The 17,192-nt window shown below is 39.0% G+C and overlaps 2 protein-coding genes across 2 annotated transcripts in view; both read right to left on the reverse strand.

The window, feature by feature from the left end:
• LOC100473722 (allergen Fel d 4) overlaps positions 1-17,192 on the reverse strand; it is a 32,228-nt gene that overhangs the window by 9,645 nt on the left and 5,391 nt on the right. The window lies entirely within an intron of this gene.
• The window catches only part of LOC105240560 (zinc finger protein 420), a 34,215-nt gene continuing 27,534 nt past the window's right edge, over positions 10,512-17,192 (reverse strand). The window contains 1 exon segment of the mRNA XM_034664311.1: positions 10,512-13,290. Within this exon segment, the coding sequence (XP_034520202.1) occupies positions 12,272-13,290 (1,019 nt within the window). The 3' untranslated portion in view covers positions 10,512-12,271.

A 17,192-nucleotide genomic window follows, 5' to 3' on the forward strand; every position in this document is an offset into this window, starting at 1 on the left:
GCTACTGACATTTGGTGTCCAGGATCCAGGGTTGCCAACCCTTCTACCACACCTAGGCTGGTCCCCCGCGGTGGAACTGTTTCATCAACGCATCCATAGCGCCCCCTTTAGAAAGCATTGAATGATCTCTCTAGGGCTTGGCAAATCTCACCTTCTGACACCAAATTGATGCTTCTCTGGTGTGTGTGTGTGTGTGTGTTTTCAAAGGATGGACCATCACAGCTGCACTACAAAGGCCTGTTTTGCTTAAAGAAGGTATTTTTGTTTCCAAACATTTCAGCAATTTCCAGATTATTCCGGAAGAGCCAGAAGTGCAGCAAGGCACAGTGTGGCCCCCTGGTGGTCATCCAGAGGACTGCGCTGTCCCCCCGCCCCATTGCTGGTGCTCCCGACCCGCTGGAACAGCCTCTTGCCGGCTTCCTTTCGTCCTGCGTGCACTGTGAGGTTTCTGCCGTCGGGAGTATTAAATGGTTGCTTATTTTTGTCATATGCATACATACAAATATAATTTGCACCTATCAGCTGAAGAGTCTCAGCGGACTACAGAACTGGTTCACATTACGGTCTGAAAATTGGGAAGTCTGTTATTTTGACAAATTTGAGAAATCTAGCAAAAGCTCTTGGCTCTCATCTTCATCTCGTTGATTTCCATTCACAACTTAACCCTAGTCCTAACCAATTTTCCACAAAGCTTCCAGAGCAAACTTATAAAAACGGTAAAGAGATCACTTTACTCTACCGTTCTCCCCATCTGTTGACCCCTCCAAGCCCAGCCTCATGTCTGAGTCCCCTCCCTCTTCCACTGGTCTGCTATTCCCTGAACACGTCGAGCTTGTTGCCGGCTCATGACCTGAGCAATTGCTACTCCTTCTGCCTAAAACACGTTCTCCTACCTCATTGCAAGGCTGGTTCTCCCCAGAATCGCTATCTAGCCCTGCTTTATTTTCCTCCATAGCACATAGTCACTGCAATTTTATTATATATTTATTTTGTTGCTTGCTTATTGTCTATCTCTCTGAATAGGATATACACTCTGGAGAATAGGGATTTTGTGTGCTTGTTCCCTGCTGTGTCTCAATGCCCAGGACAGCACCTGGCACAAAGCTGGAGTTCAGTGTGACAAATAAAGAATAAAGAAATGGTAAGACATTGGCTATGCGGCATTTCAAAAATCCTACTTTGGATGTTTCATGCCAGAGTGTTGTTTTGTTTTGTTTTTTTAACATGTTTGTTTGTTTAATATCTAAGAAGGAGCCAAAAGCACTGTGGGAATAAAAGATCTACTTCTAGGGGCGCCTGGGTGGCTCAGTCAGTTAAGCATCTGCCTTCAGCTCAGGTCATGATCCCAGGGTCCTGGGATGGAGCCACGCATCCATCAGGCTCTCTGCTTAGCGTGAAGCCCACTTCTCCCTCTCCCCCTGTTGGTGTTCCCTCTCTTGCTGTGTCTCTCTCTGTCCAATATATAAATAAAAATCTTAAAAAAAAAAAAAGAAAGAAAGAAAGAAAAAAAAGAAAAGAAGATCTACTTCCATCTTAATTCTGTAGATATGTAAGTAAACTAAATCACACCAGTGACAAAATAAATCAATTCTGGGAACTGAGTAGACAATGCTTAATACTTTTACAAACATTTTACTAATGTTTCTTAAAAGAGGAAAACAATCAAAGACCGCAGATAATTATGTATCGAAAATAACAGAAATATTAATACAGTCTCCCCCAGAGGGTTCAAACTGGATCATTTCTGGGTGTCCAGTCTTTTCTCTCCCCCAGATGGGAATCATCACAGCCATCTTGCCCAGTGTGTATTGGAGGAAAGAAGCACTCAGGATCCCTCTGGTTTTCTTTTTTACAGGATGCACTCAACAGCGTTCACAAGCCTCAGCCTCCTGGTGCCCAAAGGGGAGGACTTCTGCATTGCCTCCGTCACCCTTGCTGCAGGGTAAGCCTGAGGCTGTTGCTCAGCAGGGGCAGGACATGGAAAGAAGAGCCAGACACAGCAAGCTGAAGGTAAGGAGATCAAGTGCAAGCTGGAATCTACTGGGCACGGCTGCATCTGTCTGTCCATCACCTCATCGGACTACAATGACTTCAGAGAGTCATGGCCATTGCTTCACTTCCAAATTTCCTGCACGCTCTTCTTTTGGCTAAGTCCAACTAGAACTACACAGGGAAAGCATTGCTGGAAAATACAGTTCTCAGGGTAACCAAGCTGACAGAACACAAGCCACTATATAGTCACGAAGACCATTCTTAGGAGGTGAGTCCTGAGCTGAGACCCAAAGGATGGGAATGTATCAACCCCAGAAAGCATCAGGCGAGAGCTTTCAGGCAGAGGGAACAGTATGTGCAAAGCTGTAGCTTATGTAAAGAACAGAAAACAGACCAGGGTGGCTGGATCAGAAGGAGAGAGGGGGGGAAAGGGTATGAAATAAAGTGAAGCTAGAAATAGGGAATGGCCAGATTATGTTGGGCTTTATTTTGTTTTTTAAAAATATTTTATTTATTGATTTGTCAGAGAGAGAGACAGCGTGAGCACAAGCAGGTGGAGTGGTAGGCAGAGGGAGAAGCAGGCTCCCTACCGAGCGGGGTACCTGATGTGGGGCTTAATTCCAGGACCCTGAGATCATGACCTGAACCGAAGGCAAGCGCTTAACTGACTGAGCCACCCAGGCAGCCCACAGTGGGCTTTATAAAGACAGGAGTTTGTATTTTATCTCAAGTACAACTCATTGAAGGGTTTTAAGCAGGGAAGTGACATGATTAGACTTGAGTTTTCAAAGATGACACTGGCACTGTGAGCTAGACTGCAGCGCAGCAGGACGAGAGGAGCACTAGTGAACGCCGTCGCACATCTGTGTGTGTGTTTCTGTAATCTGGATTTCTAACAGGAGGAATCTCTCGGTCAAGAGGTAAGCACATTACCTTTAGTTACGAATCCAAATTGCTTAAATATCACCTTGCAGGGCCCTCTAGGACCCTGCTACCTAGGTATGCCAACCTCCAATCTTTACTTTGTGGCACCCCATTTACTTTCTTCTTAGCAGGTGACAATGATATATAAGATTTTGTGTTTATGTTATCATCTGTTTTTCTCATGAAGGCAAGACTTCTTCTTATTCCCCATTTGACTTAGTGCTTAGNGAGGTAAGCACATTTTACCTTTAGTTACGAATCAAATTGCTTAAATATCACCTCCTTGCAGGGCCCTCTAGGACCCTGCTACCTAGGTATGCCAACCTCCAATCTTTACTTTGTGGCACCCCATTTACTTTCCTCTTAGCAGGTGACAATGATATATAAGATTTTATGTTTATGTTATCATCTGTTTTTCTCATGAAGGCAAGACTTCTTCTTATTCCCCATTTGACTTAGTGCTTAGGACAGTGCCTGGCATAGTAAGTGAAGATTTACTGAATAGATAATGGCCCTCCAAAAACCCTGCACAGACTTATACTTTCAGCAACACTATATGAAAGTCTGGTTTCCGGGGCGCCTGGGTGGTGCAGTCATTAAGCATCTGCCTTCGGCTCAGGGCATGATCCCAGCGTTCTGGGATCGAGCCCCACATCAGGCTCCTCCTCTAGGAGCCTGCTTCTTCCTCTCCCACTCCCCCTGCTTGTGTTCCCTCTCTCGCTGGCTGTCTCTGTCAAATAAATAAATAAAATCTTAAAAAAAAAAAAAAAGAAAGTCTGGTTTCCAAATTCCTCAACCAAGAAAGGATATTACTACTTTTTTTTGCCAGGGAGAGGAGGCAAATCTAAATGATATTTTGATATTTTGGTTGTTTCTTTACATTTTAAAATTAAAACTACAGTGACATATCTCTAGAAACTAATGAGAACGGCAAACCCTGGAAGAATTCTCATACATTGTTGGTGGAATGTAAAATGACACAGTAGATTTATATGACGGTGAATGAAAAGATCCAAAATTAAGGAACATCACAAACTTAAATTTGAGAACACTGGAGGAGAAGAAAAGAACCTAAGAGTTCACAACAACAACAAAAAGTCACATGCAAAATCAGATGGCATTCTTAACAAAAACACTAGAAACTCAAAAATGATGGCAAAATAACTTCAAACTCATGAAAGAAAGTGATTTTTAACCCAGGGTTTACAAAATCCAGCCAAACTATCAGTCAAATGTAGGAATAGGATCAACACTGTTTCACCTATGAAAAATTGAACATATTCACTTCCATGAATCCTTGATCGGGAAGTTTCTGGAGGAAGAGAGTCACAAAATGAGGAAGGAAGTAAAGAAAAAAAAGATGTGGACACGGGATGGTACACAAGAGAAGCAAAGGGAGACCTGCGGATAATGGGAAAGGAACGTTCTAAGACAAGAGCAAGTACCTGACTGGAGAGGGGGAAGAGCGCCAGGATTGTGTCTCCGAGTTTAAAAGAAGGAGGAGGAGGAGGAAGATAAAAAGGAAGAGGAGGAAGAAAAGAAATAATTAAAAGGCAAATTACATTTCTATCACATAATGAATAAGGGAGAGATACATAAAATAAAACTACAAAACAGTAAGTAACTCTAAGGAAAATGGACGTTTCTGGAAGAAAAGATGTGTAATAACATTACACCACAAAGTTCCAGTATAAGTCATACTGAGAGGGACCAAATAAGGTAAAGCCGTCAGCGTAGCCACCTGTCGGGAAGCCTGCGCGCCTAGCCTGATATTCATGTTCTACGGACCGCAAGTAGCCCTGGACCCGCTGGACACTCACCCCCCTGGGAGTGGGCGCACAGCCACCAGCCCCGTGGTGCACCTGGCTCAGTGGGTAGTTGATGCATGTTCTGCTCAGCACTTGGGCAGCAGGGATTGATCTGTAAACCGACAGATGGATCAGATGTATCGGGCTGTGCACGTGCTTCTGAGCAGGGCTCATTTTGTGGGAGGGCAACCCATTGGGACAATGGAGCAGGTGCATGGACAGAGGATATTCGCACAATATGTATGTCTGCCATTCCTCGCTTTTCATTTGGATATGATGTTCCCCAAGTCCCATGAAGAGGGAATTGCAGTGGACTCACAGTGTGTAGAAAGGAACTCAGTGAGACTCAAGAAAGGTTAAGTGTGTTGTAAGTACAGGTGCTGACGGCCAAAAAGAGGCTGAGCTTTCTGTTCCAATGAGAAACTCGTTTCCATCTCAGCATGAAGGCAATGGTGTTGTAAGAAATACAAACGGTACCAAGGAACCACATCTTACCCTTTTTCATTAGAGATACATCCCTGCATTTACTGAGGCTGAAAATTATGACAAAGACAGGAAAGAAAACGTGGCATAACACGGAGTTTCTTTTCTCGTGGTCCTTACTGTACACTCATCAGGAAGCTGGAGGGAGAGAACGTTGGTGGAGCGTGCACATGTCAAGAAAGGATGTAAAAAGTGAGTTCGTTTTGTATGGCATTTTTCTGCTGTCCTGGGAGAATGAAACGCATGTGCATACATGAATTACGAAACCCAATTGGCTTAATTTTGGTGATTCTACATATGTGTTGAATGCTGTTTATTGCATTTAAAGCCGACATTGCACTATAGGAAGATGAAGAGGATAAGTTATGCTAATAATTAATAGTGAAGACCGGAGAAGGGGTAAAAAAAACCCCTATTTTATTGTTGTACCTTTCAGGGCACATTTTTCTTCTTTTTTTTGAACAAGGATTCCTGACTTTTCATTTTGCACTGGGGCCCACAAATTTGGTTGCCAGCCGTGCTTCTGAGGTCCAGTCCCCTTGAATTTTTCATTAATGTCTTCTTGTTTCCTTCTCCCTCCCCACTTTGCCTCGATTACATTAACTAGTGGTTGTCTAATTTTCCCCCATTTTTTCCAAAGAATGAGGATTCTAACTTATTTGCTAGTTCTACTGCCTTTCTATTTTACACAGCACTAATATCTACTTTTATTTTTATTCTGTCCTTTCTTTATCTTGATGTTTTCATGGGCTTTTTGAGATGGGAATTTAATCTGTTTTCTCCCATTCTAATTGACATGCCCTACAGTCTAAATTCTGACTCCCTATCCACTGCCACGCTAGCAGAAATCTCCACGGCCCTGGGGTTCCGTGTTAAAATGAGAGGCAAAATCTTTTTCCACGGGGCCAATCGACAGTTGCAAAAAAGCACGACCCTGGGAGGTTGCAGTTGAGGCTGGTAGCCGCTAGGCGGAGACAAAGCACGCGGGGGTGAGGCCACGCCTTCCGGCGCGACCTTAAGGGGATCTAATTAGTTGTCCATCAGACTTCGAGAGCGAGGTTAGCCCCCCACCCGCTCTTTTCCGTCCCTCTTCCCCACGGGGCCCTCGCCAAGCCCTGGAAGTGGTCCAAAGAGACCAGTCGAGAAACCTCTGCGGGCGCCGGGAAGAAAATGGGGATCCAGAAAAGAACACGCAGAGGGACAACATGCTCAACCCAAGGGAGACTGAGGCCACCAGAGCAGGACAGCAGGAGGGCCTACGATCAGCTCTGCGGTGTGCCCGTGAGCACGTGTGCACGTGAGCGCGTGTGCGAGTGTGTCCACTTACCGGGTCCTCTGTCTCGGGCGAGGGGCCTCTGAGGCCGAGCACTTGGTGGCGGGATTGCAGGAAGGTGGGACCGGTTTCAAGGCCCTGTGGGCTTAAATGAAGTAGTCCAGGGCTTGGCACAGGCGCCCAAGGGAGCAAGGAACGGGCAGCCAGAGCCCGGGTCAAAGAGGAAATCACAAGAAAATTAGGAAATGTTCAGGTCAGTTAAATGACAATAAAGATGCATCATATCAAAATCTGTGGGGTGCAGCTAAGGCAGCGTTTAGAAGAAAATTTGTAGTTTTAAATACTTCTCTTTTTATGAAAGAAGTCTAAAAATCAGTGCCCCAACGTTTCACCGTAGGAGGCTTGTAGAAGGGCAAAGTAAACCCAAAATAAATAAAGGAGGTGGGTGCTGCCTGAGGGCTCCACCGCTCCCCTTCTTTGGCCCTGTGCCGCCCTGTTGGGGTGCTGGCCCGGGCACATCCTCTCTGGAGGCAGGGGTGGGTGGGTGCATGGCATGCTGGTGGGTTAGAGGGCATCCTGCCTGGGCGCACTGGGATAGTTCAATTAAAGCCCCAGTCCCACAGGACGCTGGTTGCTACCAATAGGATCTTTTCAACTGGGGCTGTTTTTACTTTGAGAGAAGGAGTAAAATGGAGAAGCACCCAAAGCAACTCTCTCGAACCCTCCCGGCTCAGGCCTTCTTCACCAATTTCTCTCAGTGTGGTTAAACATTGATTTTAAAAAGACAACTTAGGTGAGACGCACAAGCTTTAACACTTCGTCAAGTAGCCAGTCTCCTTTTGGAGAACTGCAAAATGGGGCAAAAAGCAAAAAGACTTTATAGCATAAAGAACAAGGAAGAGACAAATAAAAAATATCTAATTGGCTGGGGCCACATAGACAATCTTGTTTCAGGTAAGAAGGCCCAGAGTTGGCTTGGCGTTTGGGGATTGGCTGACGGAATAAACTGCATTTCTGTCAAATGGAGCATTTACAGGGACATGAGCATTATCTAAATTTTTTTTGCTGAAGAGCCCCCAGGAGCAGCTCCATGTTGGGTCTAGAAAGTTATTTCAACAGTGCTCCAAAGGAGAATGCTGAAGGGAAGGTTATCAGGGCACACACCTCCAATTCAGATATAACTAGAAAAACAAACAAACAACAACAACAACAAAACCAAAACAAACCCAGAAGAATCTAGTATTCCAGAAACTCTAGAAAATGAAAGGAAAGCAAGTATATCATATTTCAAGAATCAAAGAGGAAGGAAGAATATTGATTTATCTTCCGCTGGTGACGATGCCTCCTCAAATTGCTCCAATAAGGCTCAAGAGACAAAATTAACAGACACAGTGGTTTTAGTTTCTGAGTCATCTAGAGATGAAGGCTGCCAGTGCCCTCCTACCAGAGCAAGGAGAAATAATATTTCAGAATAGGAAATTCAACTTCTTTGATGAAATGGCAAAATTCCTCCAAAAATACAACTTAGCAAATCTTTCACAGTATTAAACAGAGAACCTGAATTTGAATGATCTATTAAAGCACTGGGTGACTGTGGATGAGTCCGTTAACTTTAGCACCTTAATTTCTTATACTGTTTAATTTAGCAACCAATAAGTGTTTGTTCTCCTTCCTGTATATCTAATCTCAAAGGTGTAACCTTTAGAAAGGGTCCTTCACTGCCATCACGGTTACATTTAATCTTGTTCCTATGTTTTAGGTTTATTCTTTTACAATCTTTTTTTCCCCTAAAGCAATGTTGTTTGCTTTTTCCATTTTTTGGGTAATGATTTGGAGAATGATGCCATAATTCTATCAGCGGTTATAATAAAACTTTTTCAAAACTCCTCTTAAATTTGCGTTTACCCAATTGTGATTGTACATTTCAAGAAAACTTCAGACTCGTGTGCCCAGCTCCTGTCTCACAGAAAACTATCACAAAATGGCATTCACTTACTCCTCCCTTCTGAATTTAATTTTGTGTGTGTTATGAGGTAATTATTTTCCCAAATAAACAGTCATTCAACTCAACATCATTTAATGACTAGTCCATTTTTTTCCCTACCATTTTGGGATGCTACTGTTACCATAAACTAAATTCTCATCTACTTTTCTGTTTTCTATTCTCCAGATCCAATGGTTTCATTTGCAGTGTACCAACTATTTTGTTTCCTACAGACGACTATTAGAATTTCTTGGAGGGCAAGCCCCATATGTTGTTCCTAATTTTTAACATTCTTTTAGTTATTCAAATATATTTAGTGTGCTAAATTTTATTTTAAAATCCCATTGAATGACAAGGATGATGAGACAATTAAATGTGAGAAATAGTCTTTTCAACAAAGGTGCTGGGATAACTGAATATCCATATGCAGAAGAATAATGCTGGACCCTTACCTCACACCGTATACAAAAAGTTACCTCAAAATGGATCATAGACCTAATAAGCACTAAAACTATTAAACTCTTGGAAGAAAATACATAACTCTTCAACTTTGGGTTACACCAAAGGGACAAACAATAAAAGATAAAAATAGGTAAGCTGGACTGCATCAAAATTAAGACCTTTTCTGCTTTAAAGAACATCAAAGAACACCCACAGAATGGGAAAAAATATTTGTAAATTATATATGTAAAGTTTTAGTATCCAGTATAAAGAACTCTTACAACTCAATAAAAAGACAGTAATCTAATTTAAAATAGACAAAAGATCTGAACAGACATTTCTCCAAAGAAAATATACATCTATATTTATTATTTATGAAAAATATACCTATTGTATATTTGTGGAAATATTTATGAAAATATACACATACTTTTATAGAGAAAACAAGTGTTGGTGAGGATGTGGAAAAATAAGAACCCTTGCATGTTGCTGGTGGGTTTGTAAAATGGTGTAGATGCTTCAGAAAATAATCTGACATTTCCTCAAAAAGGTAAACATAGAGTTAACTTGTGACTCAACAGTTTCACTCCCAGGTATATACCCAAGGGAACTGAAAACATGTCCACACAAAAATTTATATGAGTGTTCACAGCAGCATTATGCACAGTAACCAAAAAGTGGAAACAACTGAAATGACCATCAACTGATGAATGGAGAACAAAATCTGGTAGATCCATACAATGGAGTCTTATTTCACCATAACGAGAAACAAAGTACTGATACTTGTTACAACTTGGATGAACCTTGGAAATATTAATGCTAAGTGAAAGAAGCCACAAAAGGCCACATATTCTGTTATTTTCACTGATATGAAAAGGCTAGAGTAGACAAATCCACAAAAAGAGAGTAGATGAGTGATGACCAGAGGCTGGAGGGAGGACAATAGGGAATTACTGCTAATGGGTATGGGGTTTCTTTATGAGGTGATGAAAATGTTCTGAAATTACATAGTGGTGACGGTACCACAACCCTGAATATGCTAACAACCACTGAATGGTAATTTAAAAGGGTGACATTTTTGGTGTAAGAATTATACCTCAATAGGGGCGCCTGGGTGGCACAGTGGTTAAGCGTCTGCCTTCGGCTCAGGGCGTGATCCCAGCGTTATGGGATCGAGCCCCACATCAGGCTCTTCCACTATGAGCCTGCTTCTTCCTCTCCCACTCCCCCTGCTTGTGTTCCCTCTCTCGCTGGCTGTCTCTGTCAAATAAATAAATAAAATCTTAAAAAAAAAAGAACTATACCTCAATAAAACTGTTCTTTTTAAAAATTCCNTTGGGGGCGCCTGGGTGGCACCGCGGTTGGGCGTCTGCCTTCGGCTCAGGGCGTGATCCCTGCGTTGTGGGATCGAGCCCCACATCAGGCTCTTCTGCTATGAGCCTNACCTCAATAAAACTGTTCTTTTTAAAAATTCCATTGATTTGATTTAAATTTACAAATCAAAGATAAATTTGAAACAAATAGATCTCTTTATACTNAAATAAAAATTCCATTGATTTGATTTAAATTTACAAATCAAAGATAAATTTGAAACAAATAGATCTCTTTATACTATTTTTCCAAATATGTTTCTTCATTTATTATATTATTCTGTGTTCTTCTGCAAAGATTTGTCCTATAAACATCTCTTGATTTTCTTATTCCTGGTATTTTTAGATTTTTTGTCAATATTGTGACTGTCACTTTTTTCCACATTTTCTATTTTTCTACTTAAGATAGCTTTTCACTTATGCACTGTTGATAAATTATGTATCTCCACTTTACTAGTTCTACTAGATTTTCCAGTCACCAAACATACCATCTCAAATGATGTTAGTTCTTTCAAATATTACTAACTCATTTTTTTTTCTCTTACTAAATTATCTGGGACCTTCAGAACAATGCTAATAGTACTGACACCAAACATCGTTTCTCATTCCTGTTTCTGGTAAGAATGCATCTGGCTATTCACAATGTTTACATAGGTTTCTGATAAATATCCTTTATCAGCTGAAGTAAGTTTCCTTCTGGCCCTAATTTTAAAAAAACACCAATCCCTGTAGAACTTTGCCAAATATTTTTATATCATCTGTTAAGTATATTCTCTTTATTAATGTACATTTCTACTTTTGAACTAGTTTGGAAGTCCTATGATAAATCTCAGTATTGTTTTTACAAAACTGCTAGATTTGACTTGTTAGTCATTGAATTAGAAATTTAACTTCCCTTTTATGTACCTTTACATTCCTTTTTTTATAGATGTTTTTTTCTTTTTCCATTGTCCTACTTGCTAGAATTTGTCTATTGGCTTATCAAACATATTTTTGTTCCTATTTCATTAATGTGTACTTTTATATTTATTAATGCATTTTTTATTTTCTTTGGTTTCATATAATTATTCTATTTCCTTTTTTGGTAATGTAATAATTTATGCCCTAATTTTATTATTTTCTAATAACTGTCTTGTTTTCTCTTTGGACTTATCCTTTAACACAAAAGTTACTTACAAAATTATTCTGTAATTTCGAAATAACTTTGTGGTGCTATTTTTACTTGTTCATATCTACTTTTATCTCATTGTGGTTTTAAAAAAAAACGGGAAGGGCTTGAATATTTCCCTTGGGGAGAATTTGTTGAGATCTTCTTCATAGCCATATTTTTTAATGGGCCCATATATATACACATATATAAAAATATATGTATATATATTTTAATGTATACATTTTTTAATAGACCATGTATATATTTTTTCCAGTATTCATGGAATATTTTTTAATGGACTATATATGATGTGCTTTGGCAAAAAACTATATATATATTCCATTAAAAAATATTCCATGAATACTGGAAAATAATGCAAATTTCTCTGTGGAGGAAAATATTCTCTTTTATGGCTATTAGACAAACTTATTAATTTAAAAAAACTCAAACCCACTATAAAGGTGTTTAACAGTGAAGAATAACATGAGAATTACTAAAAGGATAAAAGATGATATATAAACAATTTTCATCATCCCACTAAAACTTTTGTGTACCTGAAAAGCCTTTATTATAAGCAAATATATACACTTGTAATAAATTATTTCTAAGAATAATTTTCTAAATATGTTTTTAAAAACAAACCAGTTTGGGGATAATTCCATTATAAGTTTTTATCTGAATGATAACACATTTTCAGGATTAATTGCAAGAACAATGCTTTTTCTCAGCATAAACAAAGTGAGCAATTTGCCTAAAGTTTTGCTTGCATTAACAATCCTAGGGGTTCTTACCACCGAGTTTTCAGATATAAGTGATGATCTATGGCTGCAAGCTTCCCCACATTCATTACTCTGATAGGATTTCATTTCTAAAATGAGTTATTTGATGTCAAATTAAAGCAGCACTATGACAGAAAACGTCACTACATTTCTTACATTGATAAGGTTTCTCCCCTGAGTGTGTTTGCTTATGTTTAGTAAGAGCTGAGCTTAAGCTGAAAGATTTCCCACATTCATCACACTGGTAGGGTTTCTCTCCTGTATGAATTCTCTGATGTCGAATTAGTGATGTCCTATAGCAAAACAGTTTTTGACACAGATTACATTGATAGGGTTTCACACCAGAATGAATTTTTAGATGTTCAGTAAGGTGTGTGCTTCGGCTGAAGGTTTTTCCACATTCCTTACAAACATAAGGTTTCTCTCCAGTATGAGTTCTCTGGTGTTCAGTAAGATGTGCACTCCGATTGAAGGCCTTTCCACATTCATTACATTCGTAGGGTTTCTCTCCAGTATGAATTCTCTGATGTTGAATGAAGGCTGGGGTATGACTGAAGGCTTTTCCACATTCATTACATTTATAGGGTTTTTCTCCGGTGTGAGTTTTCTGATGTCGGATCAGCGATGTGCTATGGCAAAAAACTTTCCGACATTCCTTACACTGGTAGGATTTCTCCCCAGAATGACTTCCCTGATGTTCAATAAGATGTGTGCTCCGGCTGAAGGTTTTCCCACATTCAATACATGCATATGGTTTCTTTCCAGTATGAATTCTGTGATGTTGAGTAAGGGCTGAAATATGGCTAAAAGCCCTTCCACATTCATCACAAGGATAGGGTTTTTCTCCAGTATGAATTCTCTCATGATTTCTAAGGGATGACCTATGACTAAAGGTTTTTTCACATTTGTTACACTCATAAGGTTTCTCCCCAGTATGGACTCTTTGATGTTGAATAAGATTAGTGCTCTGACTAAAAGCTTTTCCACATTCATTGCATTCATAAGGTTTCTCTCCAGTATGTATTCTTTGATGCTGAATAAGATTAGTGTTCCGGCTGAAGGATTTACCACATAGTTTACATTCATGCTTCTCTCTCATACAAATTTTCTTATGTTCCATTAGTACTGAAGTATGGCTTTACACTTAAATTGTTTCCAGAATAAGTAAGGTTTGAGATAAAAATGCATCCTTGCTTATTTCTAATAAATTATTTTCCATTTATGAGTTGCCTTTTAAAAAAATCAACTGACACAGACTATACTTTAAGCTGCTATCATTTATAATTATGTCATAATTGTCATTAGAAACTCTCGGTTGTTTAAAGAGAGTTGAGTTCAGGTTAAATATTTCCTCAAAATTATTATAATGATCTTCCTCTTTAATTGAGTGTCCTTGTAATTCGGTTTTACTAGCATTTCTCAAGTTGGTTATCAAATTCCAATTCTTCTAATGCAAAGTTTTAGGAACTATCATTTAGAAAAATGTCTAACATCATGCCATGACACTATTCTTTTTCAGAAGCTCTCTGCTTTGGAGTTGATGTTCTGACTTTGGATATAGTATCCAGGATTAAGGAGAAGACAGTATCTCTTCTCTCTGGAATATAAAAGGAAAAAAAAAACTCGCTCATCAATTACAGAAAAAAAAAGTATAATAGAAATAAAAATGAACCAGTGCTATGATGAAACAAAAGATTATACAGTATAGGTCCTGATTAATATGAAAATTTGAAGAGGGGAGAATTAATACAGATAGGTAGAGTAGAAGAAATGGAAGCATTGCGACAAAATGCATAGCATAATAAAAAATAAAGACACAGAAAAGTACATGACATGACAGAAAGTCAATGACACTAATTCAAATGAATGTTTTGGAAAGCAGAGGTTAAAAAAATAAGAAAGGAAAAGTGAAATGTGACTGGATAATAAAAACTCTGACCAATACAGAAATTCAATGCCATACAGTAGGAGATAGGAAAACTAAAGTTTTCTGTCATAATAGTAACATGATAACTATGAAACATTTTGGATAAAGATGTTTGTTAATTTTATTTAAAGTGGATAATGAAAGAATAAGGCTTCTGAATTCAGCAAAAAGTATAATATAAATGATATGGGCCTGGACTGGGGTAATACTAGCAATAATTTAGTGTAGGAGTAAATCTAAAACATAAACAGGAAGAAAGAAATTAAAAAACAATACTGACACTGATTATGGGGAGTTTTTACAAAATGAAGTTTATAAAGATACAATAGTTTCTAGCCAGTAAGTTTGGAACTAATGGTCACACTAATTATGGTACTAACAGAGGAACTAACAGTAAATACCCTAATAGGTACTAATGATAGAAATATTGAAGGAAAAGGAGGCGACTTAGGGTAAGCCGGTGATTTAATTTTTCACCATATTGAATTTAAAGTCATTTAAAGTGAAGTGGGACATTTAAGTGGAAACAAGACTCTAAGCAGGAAAAACTATGGGGACAGAATGCAAATGAAATATTGGGACTGAAAAAAACATTTCAGGAAGTTAATGGCATGGGAGGACTATGAAGATACCAGAATGCATGGATTCTTTGAGAAAAAAAAATAAACAAGTAGAACATAAACCTTAAAAGCGCATGCATTTGTGTTAGGGCAAAAGTGAAGCTATTTAAAAAGCATTTGGAAAGGGACCAGAACAAAAAAGAATCCACCGATGTCACACAAGCAAAGAAAAAACATCAAATGCAGCAGAAAGTCCAACTACAGAAACGACTAAGAACAGAGTGCTATCAAGAAAGAATTCAGGATTCAGGAGTGTCTTCCAAATAATGTTAGTATAAAAATAGAAGATAAGAATCTGCTTCATAGACAACAGCAGAATAGGAACTGAGGTTGTTAGCTACAAGTACAGCAAGTCTGATAATGAAAGGAGAGAAAGGTGGATAAAAATTAAATTATGTTATACAAGGAGTACTTTTAAAAGAAAAAATTTTGACTGTCGGAAGTTAGAACTGGGAATGACTAAATAATGCAATAATTACTAAACCAAAGTCCTAAAACCTTGATGAGTAAAAAAGAATGGAGTCTGGGGTACAGATGGAGAGATTAATTAGCAGTAGAAGAGCCAATATCTATTTCTCTGAGATCACAGAGTTATGTGAGAAGATGGATAAAGATACGTAGAAATGAAGTTGATGTTCGCCCTAGATGAACTCAGTTTTTGACACCGATAAAAGGGCCCTGTGTAGTGGGCACTAACAAACATTTCCAAATCTATCTTCTAGTACCAGTATTGTTACTATCACCACCACAATGGACAGATGGACTGTTACAAGGATTTCTAGCTATTTGGTTGTTACTTAGCTATCTGATTTCTTCTTGGTTAAGTGTTTTGTGAAATTTCTCCATTTTTTCCTCTTATCTGTATAAATATGGTTCTTTCTTCTTGAAAGATAACATCCGATTTAAAAAGCTGATATCCCATTCTCGATTTAGGATATAGGCTTGGGTGTTTATGATGGATCTCACAAGTGTGTCCTAAGTTGTCTTCAGGAACTCTGAGATATAGGAACGTTGATGCTAAGGTGGCACAATAAAACTATCCATTTACAATGTTTTGAAGAAAAGACATATCACCTGTTTAATAGTAAAAGAAATATCTTATCTCTGTGCACAAATAAAATAAAAAATCTCTGGTCCCCAAACTCAAAGCCCAGTCTCAGATAAGCACTTACAAAACATACTTTGACATATTTCAGGGGAAAGTCACTGTAATCTGTAGTAATTACGAAGCTTTATCTATCTAAGGAGACACGGCCTCTATAATTGTCACCACATCCCTTACACTGTCTGCTAATGATCTGGTTCTTTTCATTCTTACGAGGTAAAGTTCACTGGCACATCCTCCAGTGGCACTGGTTCCTAACACATCAAACACCTACTCACCATAGGATCACTTAGGCAACCATTTATGACAGAAAGAGTAAAGCTAAGAACTGAAAATAACGAAGTGCAGGGCTAGCAAGTTGTTAAAAAACGATTCACATTCTAAGTAAAAAAAAAAAAAAGTGGTTAAAAGTACATTATTTGGCACCACTATATATCTGTTGAAAGCACAAAGAAGCGAAACAAAGAAACAAATCTGGGAAAAATAAAACAAGACGAAATCAGAGAGGGAGACAAACCATAAGAGACTCTTAAGCATAGGAAATAAACTGAGGGTTGCTGGGGGGGGTGGGGATGGGGTAACTGGGTGATGGGCATTAAGCGGGCACTTGATGGAATGAGCACTGGGTGTTATATGCAACTGATGAATCACTGAACTCTACCTCTGAAACTAATACACTATATGTTACTTTACTGAATTTAAATTATAAAAGGAAACTCCCGCCCCAAAAAGCAGCAAAACAAGAGGAGAGAACAAGAACATTGCAATATGTGAAGGAATAAGGGTGGAAAATTTTCCCAACTGATGACTCAGAGATTCAAGAAGTCCCAAGCCATAAGCAAGCTAAATACAAAGAAAAGCACATCCAAGGATATCATAGTCAAACTTCTGAAAATCGGTGGGGGAAAATCTTAAAACCAGTATAAGAAATAGGCATGGCAACTTCCAAATAGCAATACTCTGCTCACTTCTCAGCAGTTAAAGAGAATCAACTGAAAATGCATCTATCTGGATGAAGAGACTCAATATCTTAAAGATGCCAGCTCTCTCTTATGAGTTAAAGGTACCCTCCCAAACACACTGAGGTCCTAACCCCCAGTACCTCAGAATGTGACCTTACTTGGAAAGAGTCAGTGCAGATATAATCCAGATGAGGTCATACTAGAGTGGGGTAAGCCCCTTATAAGTCACGTGAAGACACAGACACACACGGAGTACGCCACGTGACAATGAACGCGGAGACTACAGCTATGCAAGCCACCAGAAGCGAGGAAGGGCTCCCCCACAAGTTTCAGACACAGCATGGCTGTGTTGACAACTGGATTTTGGACTTCCA

The sequence above is a fragment of the Ailuropoda melanoleuca genome, chromosome 7 (genome assembly GCF_002007445.2).
Source record: "Ailuropoda melanoleuca isolate Jingjing chromosome 7, ASM200744v2, whole genome shotgun sequence".
NCBI classification, from domain to species: Eukaryota; Metazoa; Chordata; class Mammalia; order Carnivora; family Ursidae; genus Ailuropoda; species Ailuropoda melanoleuca.